Genomic DNA, 24,108 nt, shown 5'->3' on the forward strand with positions numbered 1-24,108 from the left:
CTCTGTGTCATGGTAGTTCTCAATTGAGCAGCGGCAGCAGGCCTCAGGGACGGCTCACAATAGTGCTCACTGCTGCGTGGCTCCCTGTGCACCGGGTGCCCTCCTTCTGGGCGCCTACGAGGCAGGGAGCAAGCCGGCCCAAAGACCAGTGCTCCCCTCCCGTGGCTCCCTGTGCGCCGGGGGCCCTCCTTCCGGGCACCTACGAGATAGGGAGTGAGCTTGCCCGAAGACCGGCGCTCCTGTCCCCATGGCTCCCCATGTGCTAGGGGAAAAATTAAGCATTAACTGTTCCTTTCAATAAACCAATAGACATCAGCAGTATAAGTATCTGAGCTATCCTTGTATACACATATATATATTTTTTCCCTTCTTTCTTTTCTCCTTTCCCTCATCCAAGTTGTTCCTTCCCTTTGAGCAATTTTCTTCCCTTTCACAATATCTATTGTACCTTTTGGGTTTTATTTACTCCTCCAGGTTCTTACACTAGGGAGACAATACGATGTTTACACATTTGGGTCTGATTTATTTCACTTAGGAGTATGGTCTCTAATTGCATCCATTTACCTATAAAAGCCTTTAGTTTATCTTTTTTTATAGCTGAGTAATACACCATTGTATAAAAATACCACATCTTTTTTATCCAGTCCTCCATTGATGGGCATTTAGGTTGTTTCCAACATTTAGCTATGACAAATTGTGCTGCTATAAACATGGGTACACATATATCACTGTGACATGATGTTTTCACTTTCTCTGGAAAAATACCCAGAAGAAGAAAAGCTGGGTTAAGTGGGACCTCTAATCCTAGTTTTATGAGGAATCTCCAGACTGATTTCTGCGGTGGTTGCACCAGTCTACACTCCCACCAGCAGTGGCGAAGGGTTTCTTTTTCCACACAGCCCATTCAGCATTTGTTACTGGTTAATTTCTTGATGATAGCCGTTCTTTCTGGGGGTGGGATGGTATCTCAGTGTTGTTCTAATTTGCATTTCTTGAATGACCAGTGATGTTGAACATTTTTTCATATATTTATTTGCCATTTGTATTTCATCATCTGAGATATATTCATCTCAGATGCCCATTTTTGGATTGGGTCTTTGAATTTGGGGGGCCTGATTTTTTAAAATTCTTTATATGTTCTAGATAGAAGTCCTTTGTCTGAGAAGTTGGCTAAAATTTTTTCCCAGTTCATGGGTTTTCTTTGCACCTTGTTGGTAATTTCTCTTGATGTGCAAAAACTTTTCAATAAGATGAGATCCCAGTTGTTGATTCTTTGAAGTATTTCCGTTGGTTTTTGTTCATGAACTCTCTGCCTACCCTTGTGTCTTTAAGATTTCTACCTACTTTCTCTTCCAGTGGATTTAGTGTTTCATTTTAATAGTTAGATCTTTGATCCATTTTGACTTTAGTTTAGTGCATGGTGATAGACATGGGTCTAGTTTTAGTCTTCAGCATGTGGAGAGCCAGTTTTTCCAGCACCATTTATTAACGAGGCTATCTTTCTTCCATTGAACATGTTTGGCCCCTTTGTCAAAGATAAGGTGGCTGAATATGTTTGTAGTTGTGTCTTCATCTTCTAATCTGTTCCATTGATCCTCAGGTCTTTTTTTTTTTTCTTTTTTTTTTGCCAGTACAATGCTGATTTTATCACAGTAGCTAATTTCAGGTTGGGGATTGTGATCCTCCTGCCTTTCCTTTGTTGCCCAGGATTGCTTTTGCTATTCTAGGACTCTTCTGGTTCCTATGAATTTTAGGAATGTTTTCTCTAGATCTGTGAGGAATACAAATGGTATTTTAATTGGGATTGCATTGAATCTGTACAACAATTTTGGGAGTATGGTCATTTTCACAATGTTGGTTCTTCCTATCCATGAGCAAGGAATATCCTTCATTTTCTGAAATCATCTTCGATCTCTTTTTTCAGAGTACTGCAATTTTCACTGTATAGATCTTGTACTCCCTTTGTTAAATTGATTCTTAAGTATTTCACTTTTTTGTATGCTGCTGTGAAAGGTGTGGTTTCCTTAATTTCTCTCTCAGTGTATTTGTTGTTTGTGTACAGAGATGCTAAATAATAATATTTAAAAACTAGATTTTTTTTTTAGGGAGGGAGGTGACGTAATCATTGGAAATATGTCTGTAGGGGAATGTATGATCTTAATGTGGATAATGAACTGACTAGATCCTAAGCTTTTGGAATTCTCTGGAAATTAACAGCAATTTCAGATGGGAGGGACAAAGAACATTTTTATTTTCACTAAGCAGGCTAATTTGTGTTAAATGTGTCTCCATGGGGAGGTAGAGTTCCTAAGCAGAATAGTGTATTTTGTTAGAAATTGTGGAGCTAAAACTTTACTACTTCTTCCTTATTTGAAGGTTTTAGCTAGGTAAGTAGCAAGTTTAAATTGGGATAACAAGATCTTTTTGTTGTTTTCTCAGATTACTTATTTGGTGTGCAATGGCAAGTTGGTTATTTTACTGGAGCATCATAATATTATATAAAAAGGTTTGTCTTTTATCTTCTAGGAACCTCAAAAACCTTACATGTATTATCTTACTAAATTAACACAATCAGTTAACTCTGTAGCATCCTTGGGAACAAACTTCTGAGGTAGACTCTTAATACCAGGATTTTACAATGAGTTCATTAGCCATAGAGGTGTGGCTTAAAGCCAGGCAGTCTGGCCTTTTAACCCACAAGTAATGTGGCTATAATAAATGTCTATAGAAATCCATTTTAAGAGTCTTATGAGGGTCATAGAGATGATGTTGATGAAATAACATAGTGAAGCCACTGTATGAACATTTAGAATATTCTGCCCTTGTTTATTATAATACATTGTTTTAGATTGTGCTTGAATATGTAAATAGTATTCAGTTTTAGCTTTTAAATATGTAGTACATGCAGCATCCTTCCTGGTCAGAGATTTGCTTCCCTGCTGCAGATGGAATATTTTGTGTCTCTCTTCTCACCCTGCATTACTGGGATATAATAGACCAAGACATATCATAGGGCAGTAAATCATTACTGTCCTTTTTGTGGTACATATCAAATTGTTACCTTGGTACATTGGGATTTTGGGAGACAGGAGAGTATTAGGACTTTTCATTTTTATATATTTCCATATTGTTTAGTCCAAAAGCACCTGTTATGTTAACAATGGGGAAAAGACATCAAACCAAAAAAGATTCATGAATAATTAGTACTTACAAACAAGATACTAGTTGACTTTTAGAGAAGAAGTTAATTATCAGGTCACATTTTACCAACTTCCTATTTTGGAGCTATCTTGGAGAACTTGCTTCTTCCTACACAGTTAAATTTGTGCTAATGCTGTTTTTCTCTTTCTGCCTTCATGACACATACACACTCATAACTCATATCCTTCTTTTTGGACCTTTCTTTTGGAATAGAGATCCTTATTTTAGTAGATGTAAGCTTAACAAAGAACACTATAGCTTAGCCCCTCTTAGAGTCTCATTTTTCTTATTTTTAAAATGGAGACTAATGTTAATATAAATATTATAAAAGTGCTATATGTGTATATATATGTATAGATGTGTGTATATATATCTAAACAGGGAGAGATTGATTTTAAAAGTAGCAGATCATAAGTACGAGGCTAGACGAAGGGGAACTTGGTTAATTATGTTATTACTACATTAAAGAAATTACACATGGACATATATTCCATTTTATCCACTAAGAACTTCTAACTCTAGGAAAAAAAGAAAAATGAGGCTTATTGATATATATTAATATGGTAGTATTTATTACAGACTTTTATGTTAACCCAAGTTAGAATATTTTGTTTCAAGATAGGGAATCAAATTGTGGAATAAATGCTGAAATATAATGTAGTCAACAAAAATACTAGCTGTGTTCATTAAATATATGATACAAAATACTGTCCATGAAAATAGGAATGTCCTGTTATATGAAAATGGAACTCGTCACATGACTGAGGCCTGCCATTTACAACATGATGGGCTGTCAGGTCCTGGGTTAGGGTGGATGGCCTGTAGGATGAAAGCAACTTTAGAGGAGCACTTAGAAGATACAGTGAAGAATCCATCCCTTGTTGGAGTCCTGTGTTACAGATTCACAAGGACTTAATCTGGATTGCCATGGGACTTTAGAGATGAGCATGCTAGAATGATGTGTTCTGGCTCAGCAAGCAGCTAAACTCACCTCTGATCCCACTGATACTCCTGTGGTTTGTCTGGAATCAGATAATGGGAACATTATGATCCAGAAACATGATGGTATCACGGTGGCAGTGCACAAAATGGCCTCTGGGTGTCTCCAGTCAGGTCTTCGGTCCCCCTTCACTGGGACTCAGTCCTACCTGTTAATTATCTTGTAAAGCTTTTATAGTTCCAGTGATTAGGGCATTCATCTGATGTGCATTGGTTATTTTTTCTATTTATTTTAGAATAAGTAGCTTTTTAAGCAACCTAGCAGGATATTAGTAGAGAAGATCATGTTTTGAGCTAGTAGGCCAGCTTACTTTGTATATAGAATTTCACATTCAATAAATCTGTGTAGAGGAAAGCTTAAGAAAAAAATGGATGTTTCAAGACCAGAATCAGAAGTAATTTTAGTATTGTAAACAGTATAACCTGCTTCAATTCTTTTTGTTTTATGTTCTTTATTTCTTTCTTTCTTTTTTTTTTTTTTTTTTGAGATGGAATCTCCCTTTGTAGTCAGGCTGGCCTCAAACTTTTGGTGATCTTCTTGCCTCAGCCTCCTGAGTGCTGGATTAACAGGCATGCACCACCATGCCTGGCTTGTTTCATTTACTTTCAAGTGCATTAAAAGAATAGCAAAAAGGAATGACTTTGAAGATAACTTCTTATTAAACTACCTTCTTAACTTTATCATAGTTTTTCTTTTTTAATAAAACTGTTCTCTGCCTTATCAGGTTTAACATGAGAAGTGTTAATAAAAGAAAAACTTCAAATGTTCTGTATAAACTTACCAAGCATAATATGAAAACAATTAAAATCTGGAATGAATTGACATTTTTGGATTATTTATTTATTTAGTTAGTTAGTTAGTAAGTTAGTTAGTTAGTTAGTAAGTAAGTAAGTACTGGGAATCAAACTCAGGACCTTGCACTTGCCAGGTAGGTGCTTGTGCCCCTGGGCTATATCCTTGGCCCCATTTTTGGATTTTAGAAAGTTTTAAATTTAAAAATGTAAGATTATGAAGATTCAGTAGAAGTAGACTACTATTAAATGTTAGTGAATGAACTAATTTTATTTATTTTTTTTTTTTTACTTTTTGGTAACTGATAATTAACTTCAAAACATGCTTCCAAAATATTTTGTTTTTGCTTTTGTTTTTCCTGTCAAGAAGATGAAGGCTTAGGCAATTACTAAAAGATTATATAATGAGAAACTTATTGTCATAAATAAAGGTGATATAAATATACAGTCATGTTGAGTAACCAGAACTAATAATATGTTGAAATACATCTTCTTTGCCACCTGGAAGGCTATACTTTTATTTATTTATTTACATCTTTTTTGAGACAGGGTTTCAGCTATGCAGTTCAGGCTGGCCTTGAGCTCACTTAGTAGCCCAGGCTGGTCTCAAGGATCATTCACAAGGATGTTGCTGCCTCAGCCTCCCAAGTGCTGGGATAATAGGCGTGTGCCACCACACCCAGCTTATACTTTTATGACAGCAAAAGTTTATTGAGTTAGTGAGTGGTGTATGAAAGACAGGGGGGCACTGGGGATGTATCTTAGCGGCATATGCACTTGCCTGGCAAGCCTGAGGTCATGAGTTCGATTCCAGGTATCAAAAAAAAAAAAAAAAAAAAAAGGAAAGAAAAAAATATGTGTACTAGAATGGGATATGGCAAACTAATGGGTTTATGTTTCTTTTTTTTTTCTGTCTTTTTGAGACAGGATCTCACTATGCAGTTCAGGCTGACCTTGAGCTTATTTTGTAGCCCAGGCTGGCCTCAAACTCACAACGATCCTCCTGCCTCAGCCTTCCGAGTGCTGGGATTACAGGCGTATGCCACCACGCCCGGTGGGTTTATGTTTCTTTAAAATTTTTTTCATGTGGCATTTTTGGGGTCTTCTATGTAAAATAGCATGTCATCTGCAAATAGTGATAGTTTTACTTCTTCCTTTCCTATCCTTATTCCTTTTATTTCTCTCTCTTGTCTAATTGCTCTGGCTAATGGTTGCAGAACTACATTGAACAGGAGTGGTAACAAAGGAGATCCTTGTCTTGTTCCTGATTTTAAAGTAAAAGCTTTCAGTTTTTGTCCATTTAGTGTGATGTTGGCTGTTGGTTTGTCATAGATGGCTTTGATCAGGTTGAGGTAAAGACCATCTATTCCTATTTTCTGTACAGTTTTTATCATGAATGCATGTTGGACTTTGTTGAAAGCTTTTTCTGCATCTATTGAGATGAGCATGTGGTTTTTGTCTTTGGCTCTATTGATATGGTGTATAACGTTAATTGATTTGCAAATAATGAACTATCCCTGCATTCCTGGAATGAATCCAACTTCGACATGGTGCATAATTTTCTTGATGATTTGCTGCATTCTATTTGCTAGTATTTTATTGAGCATTTTTGCATCTATATTCATTAGGGAGATTGGTCTGTAGTTCTCTTTCTTGGTTGGGTCTTTCCCTGGTTTTGGTATCAGTATAATACTTGCCTCCAGAAATGAGTTAGGGAGAATTGCTTCCTTTTCAGTTTCGTTGAAGAGTTTGAGAAATGTTGGTATTAAATCTTCTCTGAATTTCTTGTAAAATTCTGCTGTGAATCCATCAGGGCCTGGGTTTTTCTTTGTTGGTAAGTTTTAAATCTCTTGGGTTGTTCAGGACTTTTATATCTTCTTGACTCAGCCTTGGTAATTCATACATACCTAGGAATCTGTCCATTTCTTCTGAGTTTTTTTATCCTATGGGAGTAAAGATTTTCAAAGTAGGTATTAATGATCTTCTGAATTTCTGTGGAATCTGTAGTAATTTCATCTTTTTCATTCCTTATTGCCTGAATTTGAGTTCTTTCCTTTTTTTGATAAGGTTGGCTAGGGGTTTATCAATTTTATTTATTCTTTCAAAGAACCAACTCTTTGATTCATTTATTTTTTGGAGGGTTTTCTTTCTCAGTTGCATTAATTTCTGCCTAGATCTTTATAATCTCCTCCCTTCTTTGGGCTTTGGGTTTGACTTCTTGTTTTTCTAAAAACAGCTTAGTGGTAGATTGCTTGCCTGGTATGCATGAGGCCTTAGGTTTGATCCTCAATTTTTTAAAAAAATCACGGGTTGTAATTGAGGACAAAATTTTGGGGTGTGTCAGAAATAACAGTTTGCGTTCCTAAGCATTTGAATCTTTGAAATGTGCTCTCTAGAACAGTAGTTAACAAACTTATTTTTTGCATTTATATGATTTTTAAAAAGCCAGAAGAACAACAGTACTTTGTGACATGTGAAATTTGCATTTTAGTATCTACAGATAATCTTAAGTCGTACTAAAGTACAGTCAGTTTCTTTTGCATTACAGTGGTGGAGTGGAGTGGTTTTGACAGAGGTAATATTTGCCATTTTTGTTTGTTTATTTTTGAGACGGGGTCTCACTATATAGCCGAGACTGGCCTCAAATTCACGCAGTCCTCCTTCAGCCTTCCAAGTGCTGGGATTGCAGGTGTGTGCCACCATGCCCGGTTCATATTTGCCATTTTTGTTACTCTGGACTGTTTCTTGGTGCATGCATTAATCACCCTTCTATTGTTGGGACAAAATACCCAACAAGACAGAAGATGTGACAGAGAAAAGCTGCCTACCTAATGTCATCCAGGAAACAGGGAAGGAGCCAGAGAGGAAAGGCCCAAGGACCAGATACCGTTCCAAAGTCACCTCCCCGTAACTCACTCAGACGTATCCAGAAGTGTGCTTTACTCTTCTCCTAGGCATCTCTCCAGCCAGTCAGGTTGACAGTATTAGCCATCAGTGTAGTACAGATTTCAGTGCTTTAATTGTAACTTGACAGTATTTTGAATACTACATCTGTTGCCAGTCTCTAATAATATTTGTTATTATCAGTACGTATCTATCACATCAAAACAAGAAAAAGAAAGGAAAATGGACTTTGAGTAACATGCTCTGTGTAGTGCTAGGAACTGAACCTAGGGCCTGTGGTTAAGCATGTGTTCTATTGCTGAGCTACACCACCAGCCCCCCGCATGGCATGCCTTTATGGCACATCAGAATTTGGGTAATTTTGTTGTTTAGATAGCAAGACATAGTTCTGATTTTGTAGTAACACTATACCTGTGGCAGAAGAGGAGAATTTATGTAGAAATTACTTGACTAAGCATATACTGCAGTGTGCCCAGCTCTCAAGAGAAACTTAGAAAACTTGAAATGTAACACAATTTCTTCCTAAAAATAAAAATGAAAATGAGGCTGCCATCAACACGTTTCTTTTTTCCACTGGTTGGTTAGCTGAGCAAGTAGTATCATTTACCCATGTTGTGTTAATTAAATTATGTTTGATTTCAGCAGTCAAAAAATTTCGTCCAGAGGAAAATATAATTGTTTTTAAACTATTACCTTTTTTGGCAAGAACAGCTGATTTAAGTTGAGAACATTTGGAAAAACATTAACAGTCAATTAAAAACAAGGAAAATGATTTAGAGTGGTCTTCCTGGCTCTTGTTAAGTGAACAGATGTTATTGATGCTACTCAGATGCTTATCGAAGGACTCAATGCGCTATTTGAAGTGGCAGTAAAATTAACCTAATAAGTAATTCTTTGTGGAGGAGCTACAATCTCTTCAAAGTTGAGAAAACACTTAAGTAGAATCTGCTAAGATGTGCTGCAGTGCTTGGTGATAAAATACATATATAGCAGAAAAAAGGCTTAGTTGGGCAAATTTACAAAGCTTGCAAAATGTAGTCAAAGCCTATAATTATTCATGTGTTATTCATCAGCAGGTAATTTGCAGGAAACATCTTCTATCATTTATTGAATCAGTACTGAATGTCATTCACTATCATGGAATTAAAGTAGCATCAGCTGCATGAAGTTTTGTTAGAAACAGGTTGAATATCTTGACTGTCAGCATTGACAAGGTTTGGTTTTGGGTTTTTTTTTTTTTTTAACAATTGTTTGAACTAAAAGGTGAGGTTAAAAATTTTCTAAAAAAAGAACTGACCACTACTAGTCATTGTTTGTCAAGTATGGTACTATACTGTTCAGTTTTGAAAATTAGCCTTTTTCCTTTAGATAAGTAATTTTTAAAATGGATTTAACCTGAAATTTTAAGGCAAAATAGTGCTTATATGTGAAACATATAGTGCAGTAAAGTCATTTCAGTGACACTTGATATTTGTCGTGGTAATGTCAATCTGTTTTATTTACTTCTCGTTCTGTTAAAGAAGTTAGATCTTTATGCCTGCATGACTTTGCATAGATATTTTTCAGACTCAAACTATAGCGCCATCATTATTTTTTGGATACTACTGCAAGTGTGAAGAAAAATTCTTATTTCAAAATCCACTTAATTGTGCAATTGAGAAGCTGCTACCTAACCTTTAATTGGAATTGATTAATTGGATAACATATTGAAAAGTAAATATCAAAAGAAGAATGTAATAGAATTCTGTATCTGACTTCCAAGTAATAAATATACTCAATTAAAATCATATGCTTGTACAGCATATCTCTATGGGAAGACATTTGCAAAGATAAGTATAAAAATGTATAAATGTCATTACAGATCAGCATTCACAGATTATCTGCGGTAGTTTTTGATAATAGAAACCCCCAATAAACTGAGGTATTACTACCCAAAAGGTATCCCATTCTTTTTACTAGCCATGTTGTATTATAAAAATATATTCAGCTGGGTCTGGTGGTACATGACTATAATCCCAGCCCTGCAGGAGGGTGAGACAGGAAGATTCCAAATCCTGGGCAATTTAGCAAGATCCTGTCTCAAAATAAAAACTGTAAAGGGCAAGGAATTGAAAATAATTGAGATATGTTACTTCATGAATTCCACAAAATGAATATAAATAAGGGCTAGAGATAGTTCAGTGATTGAGTGCCCATGGGTTCAGTCCTGCTCCCTCTCATGCCGTGTGTGTGTGTGTGTGTGTGTGTGTGTGTGTGTGTGTGTGTGTAAATATTTAGTTATATCCTGGGTTTTACCAATAGTTTTTAGACATTGCTTTGCTTGTTATGTAAATACATGATTTTGCTTCTTGTGCTTCAAGGACTGAAATATGATTTATCTATTTAAGGATTACAGATCTCTGTTCTACAGCAGTGTTTCTCAGACATTAGTATATATAGTAATTACCTGGGGATCTTCTTAGAATGCACATTCTGACTCCATAAGTCTACAGAGGACCCTACAGTGTGCATTTCTTTTTTTTTTTCCCCTGGTACCGGGAATCGAACTCAAGACCTTGCGCTTGCCAGGCAGGTGCTGTGCTGCTGAGCTAAATCCCCAGACCTCAGTTTGCATTTCTTACAAGCATGTTAGTTGGTGTGGTTGGTGCAGGTTGTTAGACTGCATTTTGATCAGCAGGATTCTAGTATTCAAAGTTAAATTTCTAGACAATGATGACAACATTTGTTAAGCATCTGTTATGTGCCAGGGGTTTGTTCGAGGGGCGCTTGCATAGATTTCCTCTTTAAAAAGTCTTAAAAACTTATTAACACGTTAATGGATTCAGGCAATGTTGAGCAAGAATTTTTGGTTAGAAAGTTGTTTTTGTGGCAGTAGTTTCTTCTAAGATCTCAAGTGGGAAGGCTGAGGTCCCAGAGGAAGCTGTATATCTGAGAAAAATAATGGAAACAAAATACCTCATTACTGGATCTCCAATTGGGGCCTCAGGTCCTTGTCTTCCTGCTATATGTCAGTGTGCCATCACCAGTTACAACCCGAAGAGTAGGCATACTGTGGAGCATACATTTATTTGTCTTGTGAATATTATCTCCCAGTATTTTTATTTTGTGACTGTCTTTTGAACTAGCAAAATTTTGATGAGGTCCAATTTATTGATTCTTAAAATTTTAAAAAGTTATTTTTAGAAGTTGTGCTACAATATTCATAATATAACAGTTACCATGTTAACCATTTTTAAGTTTCTATTTTAGTGGTATTAAGTACCACATTACTGTGGTACTGTCATCACCATTCATCTCTAGAACTTTCCATCTTCCCCAGCTGAAATTCTGTATCCATTTGATACTAATTCTGCATTCCACCACATCTCCCAAGTTCTGACAGCCATCATTCTACTTTCTATCTCTGTAAATTTGATTACTCTAGGAAGTATTAAGCAATATTTGTCCCTTTGAGACTGGCATATTTTACTTAATGTCTTTGATATTCTCCATGTTGTAGAATGTGTTAAGATTTACCTCATCTTAAGGCTGAATAATATTCTGTTGTGTATTTATACCATACTTTATTAGTTCATCCATCGATGGGCACTTGGGTTGCTTTCATCTTTGGGTATCATGAGTAATGCTGCTGTGAGCATGGGTATACAAATATCTGAGTCCCTGCTGTAGGTAGATTGGTTCACAAGTGAAATTGCTGGGTCACACGGGAATTCTGTCTGTGTTTTGAGAGACTGCTATATCTTTTCCCACAGTGTCCATACTACTTTACATTATCATCAGTGATGTACAAGGTCTCCACATCCTTGCTGTGAAAGTCATCTTTCTGTTACTATAACACAATACCTGAGATAGTCAACTTAAAAAGAGGAAAAACTTATTTTGGCTTATGGTTTTGGAAGTTTCATTCCATGATAGGTTTCATTCCAAAGCCTTGTTGCTTTTGGGCCTGTGGCTAGGTAACATATCATGGTGGGGAAGCATGTGGTAGAACAGAGCTTCTCACTTTAGGGCAGCTGGCAAGTGAAAGAAAAGAAGAAGAGGGACCACAATCCCAATATCTCCTTTAAGGGCATGCTGCCAGTGTCTACACTTCCTTACATTAGGCCCTACCTCTTAAAGGTTCCACCACTTACAGTAGCACCACTGCCTAGGGGCCAAGCTTTCACTACATGGACCTTTGGGAGACTTTCCAGATCCAAACTATAGCACTTGCAAACACTTAAAAAAAAACAAAAAAAAAACCAGCCGTCATAACTGGATATAAATGAGAAGTACAATTTATGTTGCCTTAATGGTTAATATTGTTGAACATTTTTTCATGTGCTTATTATCCATTTATTTATTGTCTTTGGAGTACTTTTTCTCCTTTTAAAAATTGGTTTAGTTTTTGTTGTTGTACAGTTGGAGTTCTTTATATATTCTGAGTACCAGATCCTTATCAGATACATGATTTGTAGATATTTTCTCTACTCTATGGGTTGTCTTTTTGCTCTGTTGATTGTATTCTTTGATGCACAAAAGTTCAATCTTGATGAAGTTCAATTTATTTTTCTTAGATTTTCTGTTCTTTTGGTGTCATATCCAAGAAATTCTTGCTGAAGTCAAATTCATGAAGCTTTGCTTTGCTTTCTTTTAATAGCTTAATAGTTTCAGATCTTTAGATTTTGAGTTAATTTTTTGTATGGTATAAAGTCCAAGTTCAAGGGTCCAACTTTTTTTTTTTTTTTTTTTTGGCATATGGATGTCCAGTTTTCCTAGCACCATTTGATGAAAAGACTGCCCTTTCCTTATTAAATGTCTAGGTGCTCTTGTTGAGTCTTTTTATGTAAGAGTTTATCTTCTGGGCTATTTTGACGCTTTGGTGTTTATGTCTGTTTTTATCCTAGTTCCATATATAGTACTTACTCTTTTTGTTTTGTTTTTAGTACTTATTTTAAAAATGTGATTTGTTGGTTCAGAATAATTCTGTGCAAGTAAAAAACTGACAGTTTTTTATAAAGCAAAATTGATTGTCAACTTCAGTGCCAAGTTTAAGACTTAGCAGACAAGAGGTGTTTGAGAACCCTAAATTTAAAGCCATAGGAAGTCTGAAAAGAACAGAGGGTCATGGATTTAATTTTGGGATATTCATAGTTAAGAGAGAACGGGAAACAGAAAAGGTATGGAAAGGTTTGAAAACTAGAACTGTGTATTTTTATTTTACTTCTGTTTTTACCTTTAGTGACGAATAGTAGTTTTAGATGTGGTAGTAGTATTAAAAAAAAAAAAAAAGATGAAAGCATTGGTTGTATTAGGGATAATATGGTGTAAACAAATCAGGAAATATTTAAATGATAATAGCATGAAATTCAAGCTAAGGTGGTATTTTAAAAAGACATAATGAAGGCAGAAGGGGGCTGGGGATTTAGCTCAGTGGCAAAGCGCCTGCCTGGCAAGTGCAAGGTTGTGAGTTCGGTTCCCGGTACCAGAGAAAAACCAAAAAAACCAAACAACAAAAAAAAAGGAAGGCAGAAGAAAGCAAGGTGTGAGAAGATGCGAGTGATAGAGTACATGTGAAAGATCTTCTAGATATTACGAAGAAATGGAATCAAGAGCAAGAGATGAGAGTTAGCTTTTTATAGGGAAGTTATTCTTTTCTGTGATAGAAGAAAGAGGAGTGGATGGAGAAGACATTCAAGAATAGGGATGCAAATAACCATGTAAGGGTTGCTGTCCACCAGTGCTCCATCCAGATGAGGTTGAAAGGAAACTTTAAAAGGTACAGTGTATAAAATCTTTAAATTTTAGAAGAAGGATGTTAAGGTATGTGGAAACGTCTGGTCTAATTTGAAAAGGTTCCCCAAATCCTTCCAAAATTTCTCCTGAGTTTGATTCCTGGCACCAAAACAAACAAACAAAATCCTTCCAAAATTTGGATAATACCCTCTCCGCTCCCTCTGAGAACCACACATTTATGTCATTTCTAGCTTCTTATCAGTGGAGAATTGGCAGACATAGGTAAAATAATTTTTAAGAGTTTAATTGAACTTTAACTAGAATTTAGGCTGTTTAGTGTGCACAGTAACAATTACATGAGGATGCTAAACCCGCCCCCTTCTCAAGGTGATTGTTTAGTAATAGATGTTACCTCAGTGATCTGTTTTATCTGTATATGTGTGTGTTTTAATTTAGCCAGCAGAAACTTAAAACTGTAAAATCGGTTCTCCATATTTCCACATGATTGATCTAGATCAACAAACTCAGTCAACTGCAGGGTTGAAAATTTTGGGGGGCAATATGTTGCATCTGTACTGCATAGCTGTAGGTTTTTTTGTGTCATTCCCTAAAATATACAGTATAAAGACATAGGACTTATACTATATTAGGTATTATAAGTAATCTGCAGATGATTTAAAGTTTTAAGAAAGGATTGCATAATTTATATGTAAATATTACATCATTTATATAAGGAACTTCAGAGTTTGGTATCCACAGAATTTGGTATCCATGAGAATCCTAGAACTAGTCTTCCATGGGTACTGAAAGATTGCTTTCTACAAATTCATCAGGGAAGTGACTACAATAAAACAGACCTTTGCAATTTAAAATGTAGACACTCAAATAACATATATAGAAACAAAATAAGCAGTAATACTACTTAATGTATAGTACGGAAGTTACAGTATGAGAGCGGTATTTTTCAGACTGTGGCCTTACAATTAATGGATCTTGTTTATTAATTGTTATTAATCTGAGATTAATTGTTATTAATCTCACAATTAATGGATTGTGAGATGAGTTTAATGGCTCAAAACCAGTGCTCCCCCACCCCCATTTTTTAATGGATTAAAATATCATAGACACTGTACAGGGCTCTTATTACTGCAGTGAAGTAAGGTTGTTTCGTGAAAACTTCTGTATATATGTATGTATCTATCTGTATACTCAATTGGATGAAAAGTTTCTTACTGTGGTTTGCAGTCAGAAGTGGTAAAAATCAGCTGGACATGGTGGCACATACCTGTTGTCCTAACACTTGGGAGGCTTAGGCAGGATTGTGAGTTCAAGCTTGGCTTCTGTTACATACTGAATTCAAGGCCACCCAGACTACATAGTAAGACACTGTCTCCGAAACAAAACGCAAAACATGGACACACACACAAAAAACCATAGTGGACCAGGCATGGTGGCATATGCCTGAAATCCCAGCACTTGGGATGCTGCTGCAGGAGGATCATTACAAGTTTGAAGCCAGCATGGGCTACATAGTGAGACCCTGTTTCAAAAAAACAAACCAACCAAATAAACCATAGTAGAAATCTACTGTAGGCCATTTTAATAAGTAGATGTGGACATTATCAAAGTCTTAAAAGCCTTTTAATTTCATCTCTATAACATTCATTCATAAATTTTTATGGACGTCTCAACCAACTGCATACATATTTTGTTGTCTATAAATAGGCATGTACATGTGTATACCTATATATTTTTATACGTTTTTTTCTTATTGTTATTTTTAGGTGCAATGGATGAGCTTCATAGTCTGGACCCAAGAAGGCAAGAGTTACTGGAAGCTCGATTTACTGGAGTTGCAAGTGGAAGCACTGGGAGCACTGGTAGTTGCAGTGTTGGAGCTAAAGTGAGTAAAATTTTAATCTTTATTTAATATTCTTTATATTAATTGATCTAAAATATATTTTTTAAAGGAACTGTACATATGCCTAAGAGTAGGTTATTCCCCACCCCGCTTTCTTTGTGATGATGGAGATCAAACTTAGGACCTTGTGCATGCTAGGCATGCACTCTACCATTGTACTGCACACCAATCCCCAGGGGATTAGGACTATCCAGATAATCTCCCCAACTCAAAGTCCTTAACCTTAAACATACCAGCAAAGTCCCTTTTACCACATAAGGGAACACAGCCATAAGTTTTGGAGGTTAGTGTGTAGTCATCATCCTTTACTATATTTTGCCTACCATTACACCATCATTCTTTTATTTCTTAAATTTTTTCTTCAGTTTTCTTGCATAGTTGGGAATAAGTGATGAACAATGAAGAGTAGCAGTGAAATAATTCCTAGTCTGATTCTATACTAAAATATTTCAGATATAGGAAATATGATCAGTAAGGTCCCATAATGTATTTTAGATTCATAAAAAAGGGTTCAATTGACATCTAGTTATTTTAAAATCAAATGAGTTTTATTTAAAAATAACTTAATTTTTGTTCTTTGGATGATTTCCAAGAAATAGTAAAAGTGCTGAAATACCACTTTTCATAAATATTGTAGTTAGGTCACAAAATAAGTTCAAAAATTAAAATTGAGATCCGTAGACATTTCTGTCCCTTGGTACTTCTTTCCCACCTCTAGGCCTCAAAGATAGCTATAGTTTCTTTTATTTATTTTATAGTTTTATGTTTGCTCTTTAGTCTGTCTAGGATCTACCTTTTATATGAGAGGGGTTCCATTTTAGTTTTTATTTATTTAATTATTTTTTGTCTTTTTGAGACAGGGTCTGGCTATGTAGTTCAGGCTGGCCCTGAGCTCATTTTGTAGCCCAGGCAGGTCTTGAACTTGCAACAATCCTCCTGCCTCAGCCTCCCAAGTGCTGGGATTACAGGTGTGCACCACCACACCTGGGCTTTTTCCTTCTTCTTTTTTATTTGTATTTTATTTTATTTTGGTACCAGAAATTGAACTCAGGACCTTGCGCTTACCAGGCAGGTGCTGTGCCGCTAAGTTATATCCCTGGCCTGCCCATTTTATTTTTTCTCTGTCTGTTAACCAGTTTTCTCCACAGTGCTCCTTAAATTGCCCATATGTTTTCACTGATTTGTGAGATCACTATTACCATGTATGTACATTTTATATACTTATGATATATGCCATTTATTATATGGTAAATATAAATGATTGCCATATATACATATATGTATATATGGGTCAGGTTTTGTGTTTTTATGCTACTATCACATTAAAAATAGGCCAAGTTCTTTTCAAAAGTCAATGTATTTATGGATCTTTATTCTCTCATATAAAATTTGAACATCTCTTCTTGTGTTTGTTAGCATGCGGGAATTATTCTTACAATGGTTTATTTATGTCGTTTCCCTCAGAAGATTCAAATATACTTTTTCTTTTAAATGCATAGAATTTATAGATTAATTTGTGAAGTACTGATATCTTTGTAAGGTTAGATTGTCCCATTTAAGTACATGCAACATTATCTCTCCATTTGTTCCATTCTTCCTGTAGAGTTCTTACTGATTTTTGATTATCCTTGAATACTTTAAAATTTTTGTAGCTAATAGATTTATTATTTTCTTGTTTATTATTGCTAGCTTAGGGTGCTTTTGACGTCTGTAGTTTGGTTTTATATCTAGCAGTCTTGCTTCTGGTCTCTTTTATTGGGAATAGTTTGTTAATTCTATAAATTTCTCTAAGGGAAATAATTATCTTCCAGAAATGATAGCTTTATCTCTTAGGCTTCATGTATATGTATTTTTTTTTCTTTCTTTCTTTATATTGATAATGATCTTCAGTGCTATTTTGTTCTTGCCCTAAAAGAAGAATCATCCAAAGTTTCACCTGTGTAATGTTTGCTGTAGTTTGAGTGTATGTAGCCATCACCAAGTAAAGGAATTACCTTTATATTCCTGGTTGGTTAATGTTTTTTTGTTTTGGGATTTTTTTTTATTTTATAAAATCATAAATGATATTGAAGTTACCAAAGTCTTTTTTGGTTGAAAGAATCTTGAGGTTTTTCTGTTTGAGATTATTGGTGTGGTGATTTATATTGATAAATATTGTAGAAAATGTTGACCCTTGTTTACATTTGTGAAATAATCATGACTGTACATCTATTGGATTTAATACATTTCATACACACACACATACATACAGGTGTATCTATATGTATGCTTTAAGGAAATAGATGTACAATCTGGAAGAATACAGTTTAGTGACTTTTAACAAATGTATATACTCTTGTAATCTATATCTCTTTGAAGATACAGGACAGTTTCCTCACTCTCTTGCTTTATAAATCAGTTTCATGCAAACGCCATAAAATGAACTGGGCTTCTTTTACTATTTTCATATAAATACTGAAATGTTCTTGAAACTGTGAATAGACATTTATCTATTCCTGTAAAATTACCAGCTTGGGATTTGTTGAGAAGGGAAGTTTTTTATTGCCCACTTTCTTTAATGTTTATTTGGTTTCAATCTTTTTTATTTAAGCTTTTTAAGCTTATTAGTATGCATATAGTTGAGTCTTTTAAAATTTTTCTTTCTTGTTTCCTTTCTTCATAATCTTGTTTTCTATGCTTGTCAGAGTTCTATTTAATGAATATTTCAGAGAAAAAGGTATTTGTTTTAATCTGTTTCTTTGGGCTTCTCCCACTTTCTTTCGAGATGTGGTATATACATGTTCCAAGTCCCACAATGAATGCAATCATTATGAAATAAAATGTGCTAGGCCAGGGATATAGCTCAGCAGCATAAGCACCTGCCTGGCAAGTGCAAGAGTTCGATTCCTGGTACCAAAAAAAAAAAAAGAAAAGAAATGTGCTAATAAAAAATAAAAACTGGACTATTTCGTAAATGGATGTATGTTTATTATTATGTGTTTCCTAGAACAACCATTGAGAATAGTTAATGATTATTCAATTGGTCACTCATGTATAGCTCTATTAATTTTCTTTAGAAGCCACTTTGAAGATACCAAAGTATAGTACAATAACTATTGATAATCTCCTACCTCTTTTGTCTGTAACTCACTATTATTTGTCTGTTTGTTTTCCTGAGAAACTATCTTGTAAATAACAGTATGTAAAACAATAACCATTGATAATTTCCTACCACTTGGTCTGTAATTTGGTAAGCCCCCTCTACGACTATGTTATCCTTCTTTTATTCTTTAAAATAAAAAAAAATTAAGAAAAAAAATAAAAATAAAAATAAAAATGGAAAAAATAAAATTCAGTTATAATTCACGTGTCATTATTCTTTGATATCAGATTGTCACTTTTGAGATCTCTTTTCGTTGTCATTTTCAGACATAAGTTGATTTTAGCTTACCTTGTACTTTTTCTATAATAAATGTGACAGGCATTTCTCCAAAGGCTCCTGCTTTGTTTTACTGAAAAATGGCACTTAGGAACCAAGATGTGGGTGCAGAATAAGGTGGTGGTTATGTATATTTAAGGTAGAAACTATGGTCATCATCATAATAAACAAGGTCAGACTTTTCATTGGCACTGTTACAGAGAGTATAACATGCTAAGGCAGTTCAATAGGAGGTACACAAATCACCAAGTTAATGCTGCAAATGTTAATTTAAAATTAATCATGAAAAAATACCCTTTGGTTATTCTCCTGGGTAACTGGCCTGTACTCTTCAAAGTATTCAGTTCCAGGAAAAAACAAAGGGGGATAATGGGACTGTTTTAAATTATATGAGAGTAGAGAAACACCAGCCAAATGTAGTGTGTGGATCTATAAATCTTGATGTGCTCCTGAACTGGGGAGAAAACAATTGCAGAGGGTGTCTTTGAGATAATAAGGGAAATTGCAGTATGCATGGATGTTGGAGGATGATATTAAGTTGGTATTTTACTTTTTGTCTAATGGGTAAGTGTAATTTTGAAAAATAAATACAGGTGAAATTACAAAATTAAGACAGTGGTTAGTAGTGACTCTTAAAATATTAATATTTAAATTGATGGGCTAATTGCTTAGGCAAATTTTAATAATGGTAAAATGGGGAATTTTTAAAATGTGGAAATAAAAATAGTCTTTCACAATCAAAATTCTCTTTGATGCACTAGGAAAGGCAGGTGGGGAAAAAGGTAAATCATTTAGGAGCACAGAGTAATCATTAAGATTTGCTTTATCTGTAGGGCAAAAATAAAGTCATGTGTGCCAAAAGGAAGAAAGTAAGCATAGAACTTTTAAATTACTGCAATGGGTTGTTGAGGGTAGAATAAAATAGAACGGGACATAACCCAACAAAAGTAAGGAAAGGAGAAAGAAACAAGAAGATATTTTATTTTTGTTTCTTGTTTAAGATAGAAGAAATAAAGTGTATGTTATCACAAGAAATGAGAATCCATTTGTAGACATTTGGCAAAAAGCATCTCTAAAAATTACAGATTGGAAATACAAGGAAAGAAAATATTTCAGGTAATCACAAAAATAAAGTACAATTAAATATAACTTAGTGATCAGTTTTTCCCTCAATTTGGAACCTCCCAAAGATTTCCAGTTGCATTTAAAATAAAATGTAGTATCTTCAGTGTGTGCTGCAGGGCCTTTTGATCTAGGTCTCACTGTTAACAGCTGCCCTTGTGCAGCACCCACATGGCTTCTCTCCCCAGTGCCTCAGACAGACTTCTACCTCACTTCTTCACACTGCTGCTCAAAGGTCACCTTTTCAAAGAGGCTTTCTTTCATTGCCCAGTGTAGGATGTCTGTGTCAGTCAACCCCTTTTTCTGTTTCTTTTTTTTTTTTTTTTTCCTAGAACTTATTTGTACCTTACATAGTACTAAATGCTTATGTATTTGTTCATTGTATCTCTTCTTGTAATAAAAACTCAGTGAGCGCTTGCATTTGGATCTGTTTTTTCACCATTGTATTCCAGGCATGTGCAATAGAACTGAGACCCTTAATAAATATTTTCAAATGCATGAGTGGATAGCAAATAAAACATTATTCCAAGCCACAAACCTTGAATTGAACAAAGATGGGTATTTTTTAAGAACTAAAGAGTCATGAGACAACACAGTTAAACATTTTTACATGTTAGTTTTAGAAATAAATGGTGAATTTATGAAAACATTTGTAGTGAAAGATTTCAGTTCTTTTACATGTAGGCTGTTCAGATATATGTACATTAGCAAGACTGGCTAGGATTGCCACAGTGAAGTTGATAAGTTTGTTTTGATGGTTATATATGCTTCTACAGAGTTGATTCTCGTTATTTGAGGATTCCATATTTGCAAATTCACTTATTTGCCAAGATGTATTTATAACTTCAAAATCAGTACTCGGATCACTTTTATGGTCATCCAAGGTCCTGTGCCTATGCGTAATAGTGAACAGTTAGAGTTACCTTTCTGAACAAAGTGATACTTTAAGCTTTCTTACTGTAAACAGGTATTTTCCCAGTTTACTTAGTGCCATGTTTTTCACATTTTTGTTCTTTCTAATTTTCATTTCATTGCTAAAATCACCTGTAAGCTTAGTGCAGAAAGCTGTGGTATTCATAAATGGGAGAAAGCTGTGACGCGCTTTATGGAGAAAATACATGTATTAATAAATGTTATTCAGACATGAGCTGTAGTTCTGTGGGCCATGAATTAAATGGTGAGTCACAGTGTTTATTACTAAATAAGGTGTCTTTAAACTAAAACGTGTAAAACAAAGTTATGTGTTGATCAGTTGAGAAAATCATGACCAGAGGCTTGCAGGAACATAACTCAGGATTTCCTCTAAGCATAATGGTTCCTGATTAACTAAATCAGTAGTCATAGTAAGTAACAATAAACTGGCAAAAAAAAAATCTAGCAAAAAAACCAATTTTATTCCATCATACACGATTGTTTTTCCCCTAAGACTACTTCACCTATATATTTTACTTGCCAGAGCCTTGTAACATTTGAATTTGTGGCTTTCTTGTAAGGTTATAGATAGATGAGAGTAAATATTGCAAACTATAACGATGTAAAGTTTCTGTGTAGCTGTCATGTTGAGCGAAGTAGTTAAGTGTTAGAATATATTTTCTTACATGTTGCATAGTAAGGAGTTAAACAAATGGTTTAACCTTAAAAGAATAAAAGTTGTATTATTTAAAATTAGAGTAACTATTTGAAGAATCAAAAATATAACTTCTGTTTGACAGATATACCAGGGAGAAGAGGAAGCTGCGATGCCAGTGAACTAAATTCTTCATTTTCCATGGCAGGTTCATAGGGGACTTACAGAAGTATGGCAAGAATAGTCGATTACTCTGTACTTGTTTGAAGAAAAGGCTGTTTATTGATTTATAAATTTCTCCAATATGAGTTCAGAGAAAAATTGTAGGAGCACTCTGTATATTAACTTTGAATAAGAAGGGAGGAACCAAAGAATATGTAATTTGCTTGCGGAGACTTAGAAACTATCCCATGTTTTCTTATAAAACATATAATTTTAGCTCTAATATTTAGGTCTTCAGTACATTTTGAGCTAAGTTTTATATATGAAGAAGTGAGTACAAATTCATCCTTCGGCATGTAGGCATCCAGTTGTCTCACTACTACTTGTTGAAAAGTCTATTCTTTTACCCATTGAATTGTCTTAAAATCTTTGTCAAAGGTCAATGGATTATAAAGGTATGGGCTTATTTCTGGATTTTCAGTTCTACTTTACTGATAAGTCTTGTGAGTCTCTTGTATTGCAATATGACTTTTAGGACCAGCTTCTGTAAAAAAGATATCTAGCTATGTTAGTTTCAGTGAATGTCTAGGTTAGTTCGTGAGGTTTGCATTCTTAATAAGATTGTATTTTTTGTATTTTTATGCGACATGAACTGTATTAATTTCTAATTTTTATTTCATTGCTAAAATCTTTGTACCAAGTTTTGAAACTGGTAATGTGTTTCTGCCAATTGAAGATTGTTTTGGCTATTCTGGGTCTCTTGCATTTCAATATGATTTTTCGGATTAACATCAGTTTTTGCAAAAAGACAACTGAGATTTTGATTGAAATAAATATCTAGGTTAATTTGGGCAATATTGACATTTAATAAGTTTTCCAACCAAACACAAATGTCTCTACATTTCTTTGTTTGTTTGGTTTTTGTTTTTTGTTTTTTGTTTTCCTGGTACCAGGAGTCAAACGCAGGACCTCGCGCTTGCCAGGCAGGCGCTGTGCCACTGAGCTAAATCCCCAGCCCCTGTCTCTACATTTCTTTAGGCTGGTGTTTCGATATTATTTTTTTGTAGATTTTGATGGCCCTAGGATTTACATCTTTCACCATAGGTATGTCCAGAAGGGCAAGCATGTTGCAGTTTCCTAGTTCTGTGTTATTGGTCCCCTTGGGCTTGTTAACAGTGACACTAAGAAGCTGTCCAATTGTGAGTGGAGTGACTTCTGTGGTCCAGTTCCTCTTTTCCAACTCTACCTTCATCCTGTTTACTCCCCATTCCCCAACCTTCACTCCTGCCACAGCCAAGAAAAGCAAAAAAGACTAAAATATAGTCGTCACAGTTGCTGGTTTATCTTAATGTTGAATTCTCCTGAGAAGAAAGGAAGCGAGTTTGGAATGTGGGCTTAGGCACTGTATTCCCACTTCGATTGATTTTTATAAAAGGTACTATCTTGCTTAGAAATTTGTAAATGGTTCTGCATAGTTTTCAGATTCAGATCATTCACATCATAGAAGGCTTTTCTGAATCTCTGCCCTATCTTTCTGGCCCAGATTTATATCCCACATTCCATCTTTCTTCATGCTCATGCTTTTCTCTAGACATATGAGACTGCTTTTGGATCCATAAATTGACTTTTTTTTTGGTTTAGTTTTGCTTTTTGTTTGTTTTGTTAAACATGCAATTCATTTTGCTTAACATGTTCCTATCCTCTCTATCAGATTCAGTACTAAATGTCAAAAGTCAGATGAGACAGCACTTTGAGGCAGCATATCATATTTTAATTATTTCCCACTAGACTACTGAGATCTTGAGAACAATAACAATGGCATATCTCAGTTACTTGATTTTTTTTTTTCTTTTTTTTGAGGCAGGGTCTCACTTTGTAGTTCAGGCTGGCCTTGACCTTACCATATAGTCCAGGCTGGCCTCAAAGTCATAGCAATCCTCCTGCCTCAGGCTCCAGAGTGCTGGGATTACCCACCTAGCAGTTACTTGATTTTTGAGATGAAATAACTTTAAGAAATCAAAGCAAGATACCATGATTCTAATACTGTTTTGAAAATTTTGGAGACTGAGGCAGTTAGAAGGCTAATTTGAGAATTGTGTATATTCTAGGGTACAGGGGGAAATACATGAACTGTGGTCATTCTGAACTTGTTCTACTATTATGCTTTTAGGGATGGTCAGAACCAACAAGCTCAGTTAAACTGAAAATAGAGTTGCTATTTGGTTTACTAATTGTTATTACTAAGATGATAGTATCAAATTAAAACAAAACATCTAGTTGCTTCATTTCTTCAGCATTTTTTTTTTT

General features: G+C 35.0%; 1 protein-coding gene across 1 annotated transcript in view; it reads left to right on the forward strand.

Annotated features, from left to right (window-relative positions):
• Positions 1 to 24,108, forward strand: part of Tlk1 (tousled-like kinase 1) — a 145,845-nt gene that overhangs the window by 37,591 nt on the left and 84,146 nt on the right. Inside the window, exon 2 of the mRNA XM_005393240.2 lies at positions 15,396 to 15,514. Within this exon, the coding sequence (XP_005393297.1) occupies positions 15,401 to 15,514 (114 nt within the window). The 5' untranslated portion in view covers positions 15,396 to 15,400. The remainder of the gene's footprint in view (positions 1 to 15,395; positions 15,515 to 24,108) is intronic.

The sequence above is a fragment of the Chinchilla lanigera genome, unplaced genomic scaffold (assembly GCF_000276665.1).
Source record: "Chinchilla lanigera isolate Chin_1 unplaced genomic scaffold, ChiLan1.0 scaffold00048, whole genome shotgun sequence".
NCBI classification, from domain to species: domain Eukaryota; kingdom Metazoa; phylum Chordata; class Mammalia; order Rodentia; family Chinchillidae; genus Chinchilla; species Chinchilla lanigera.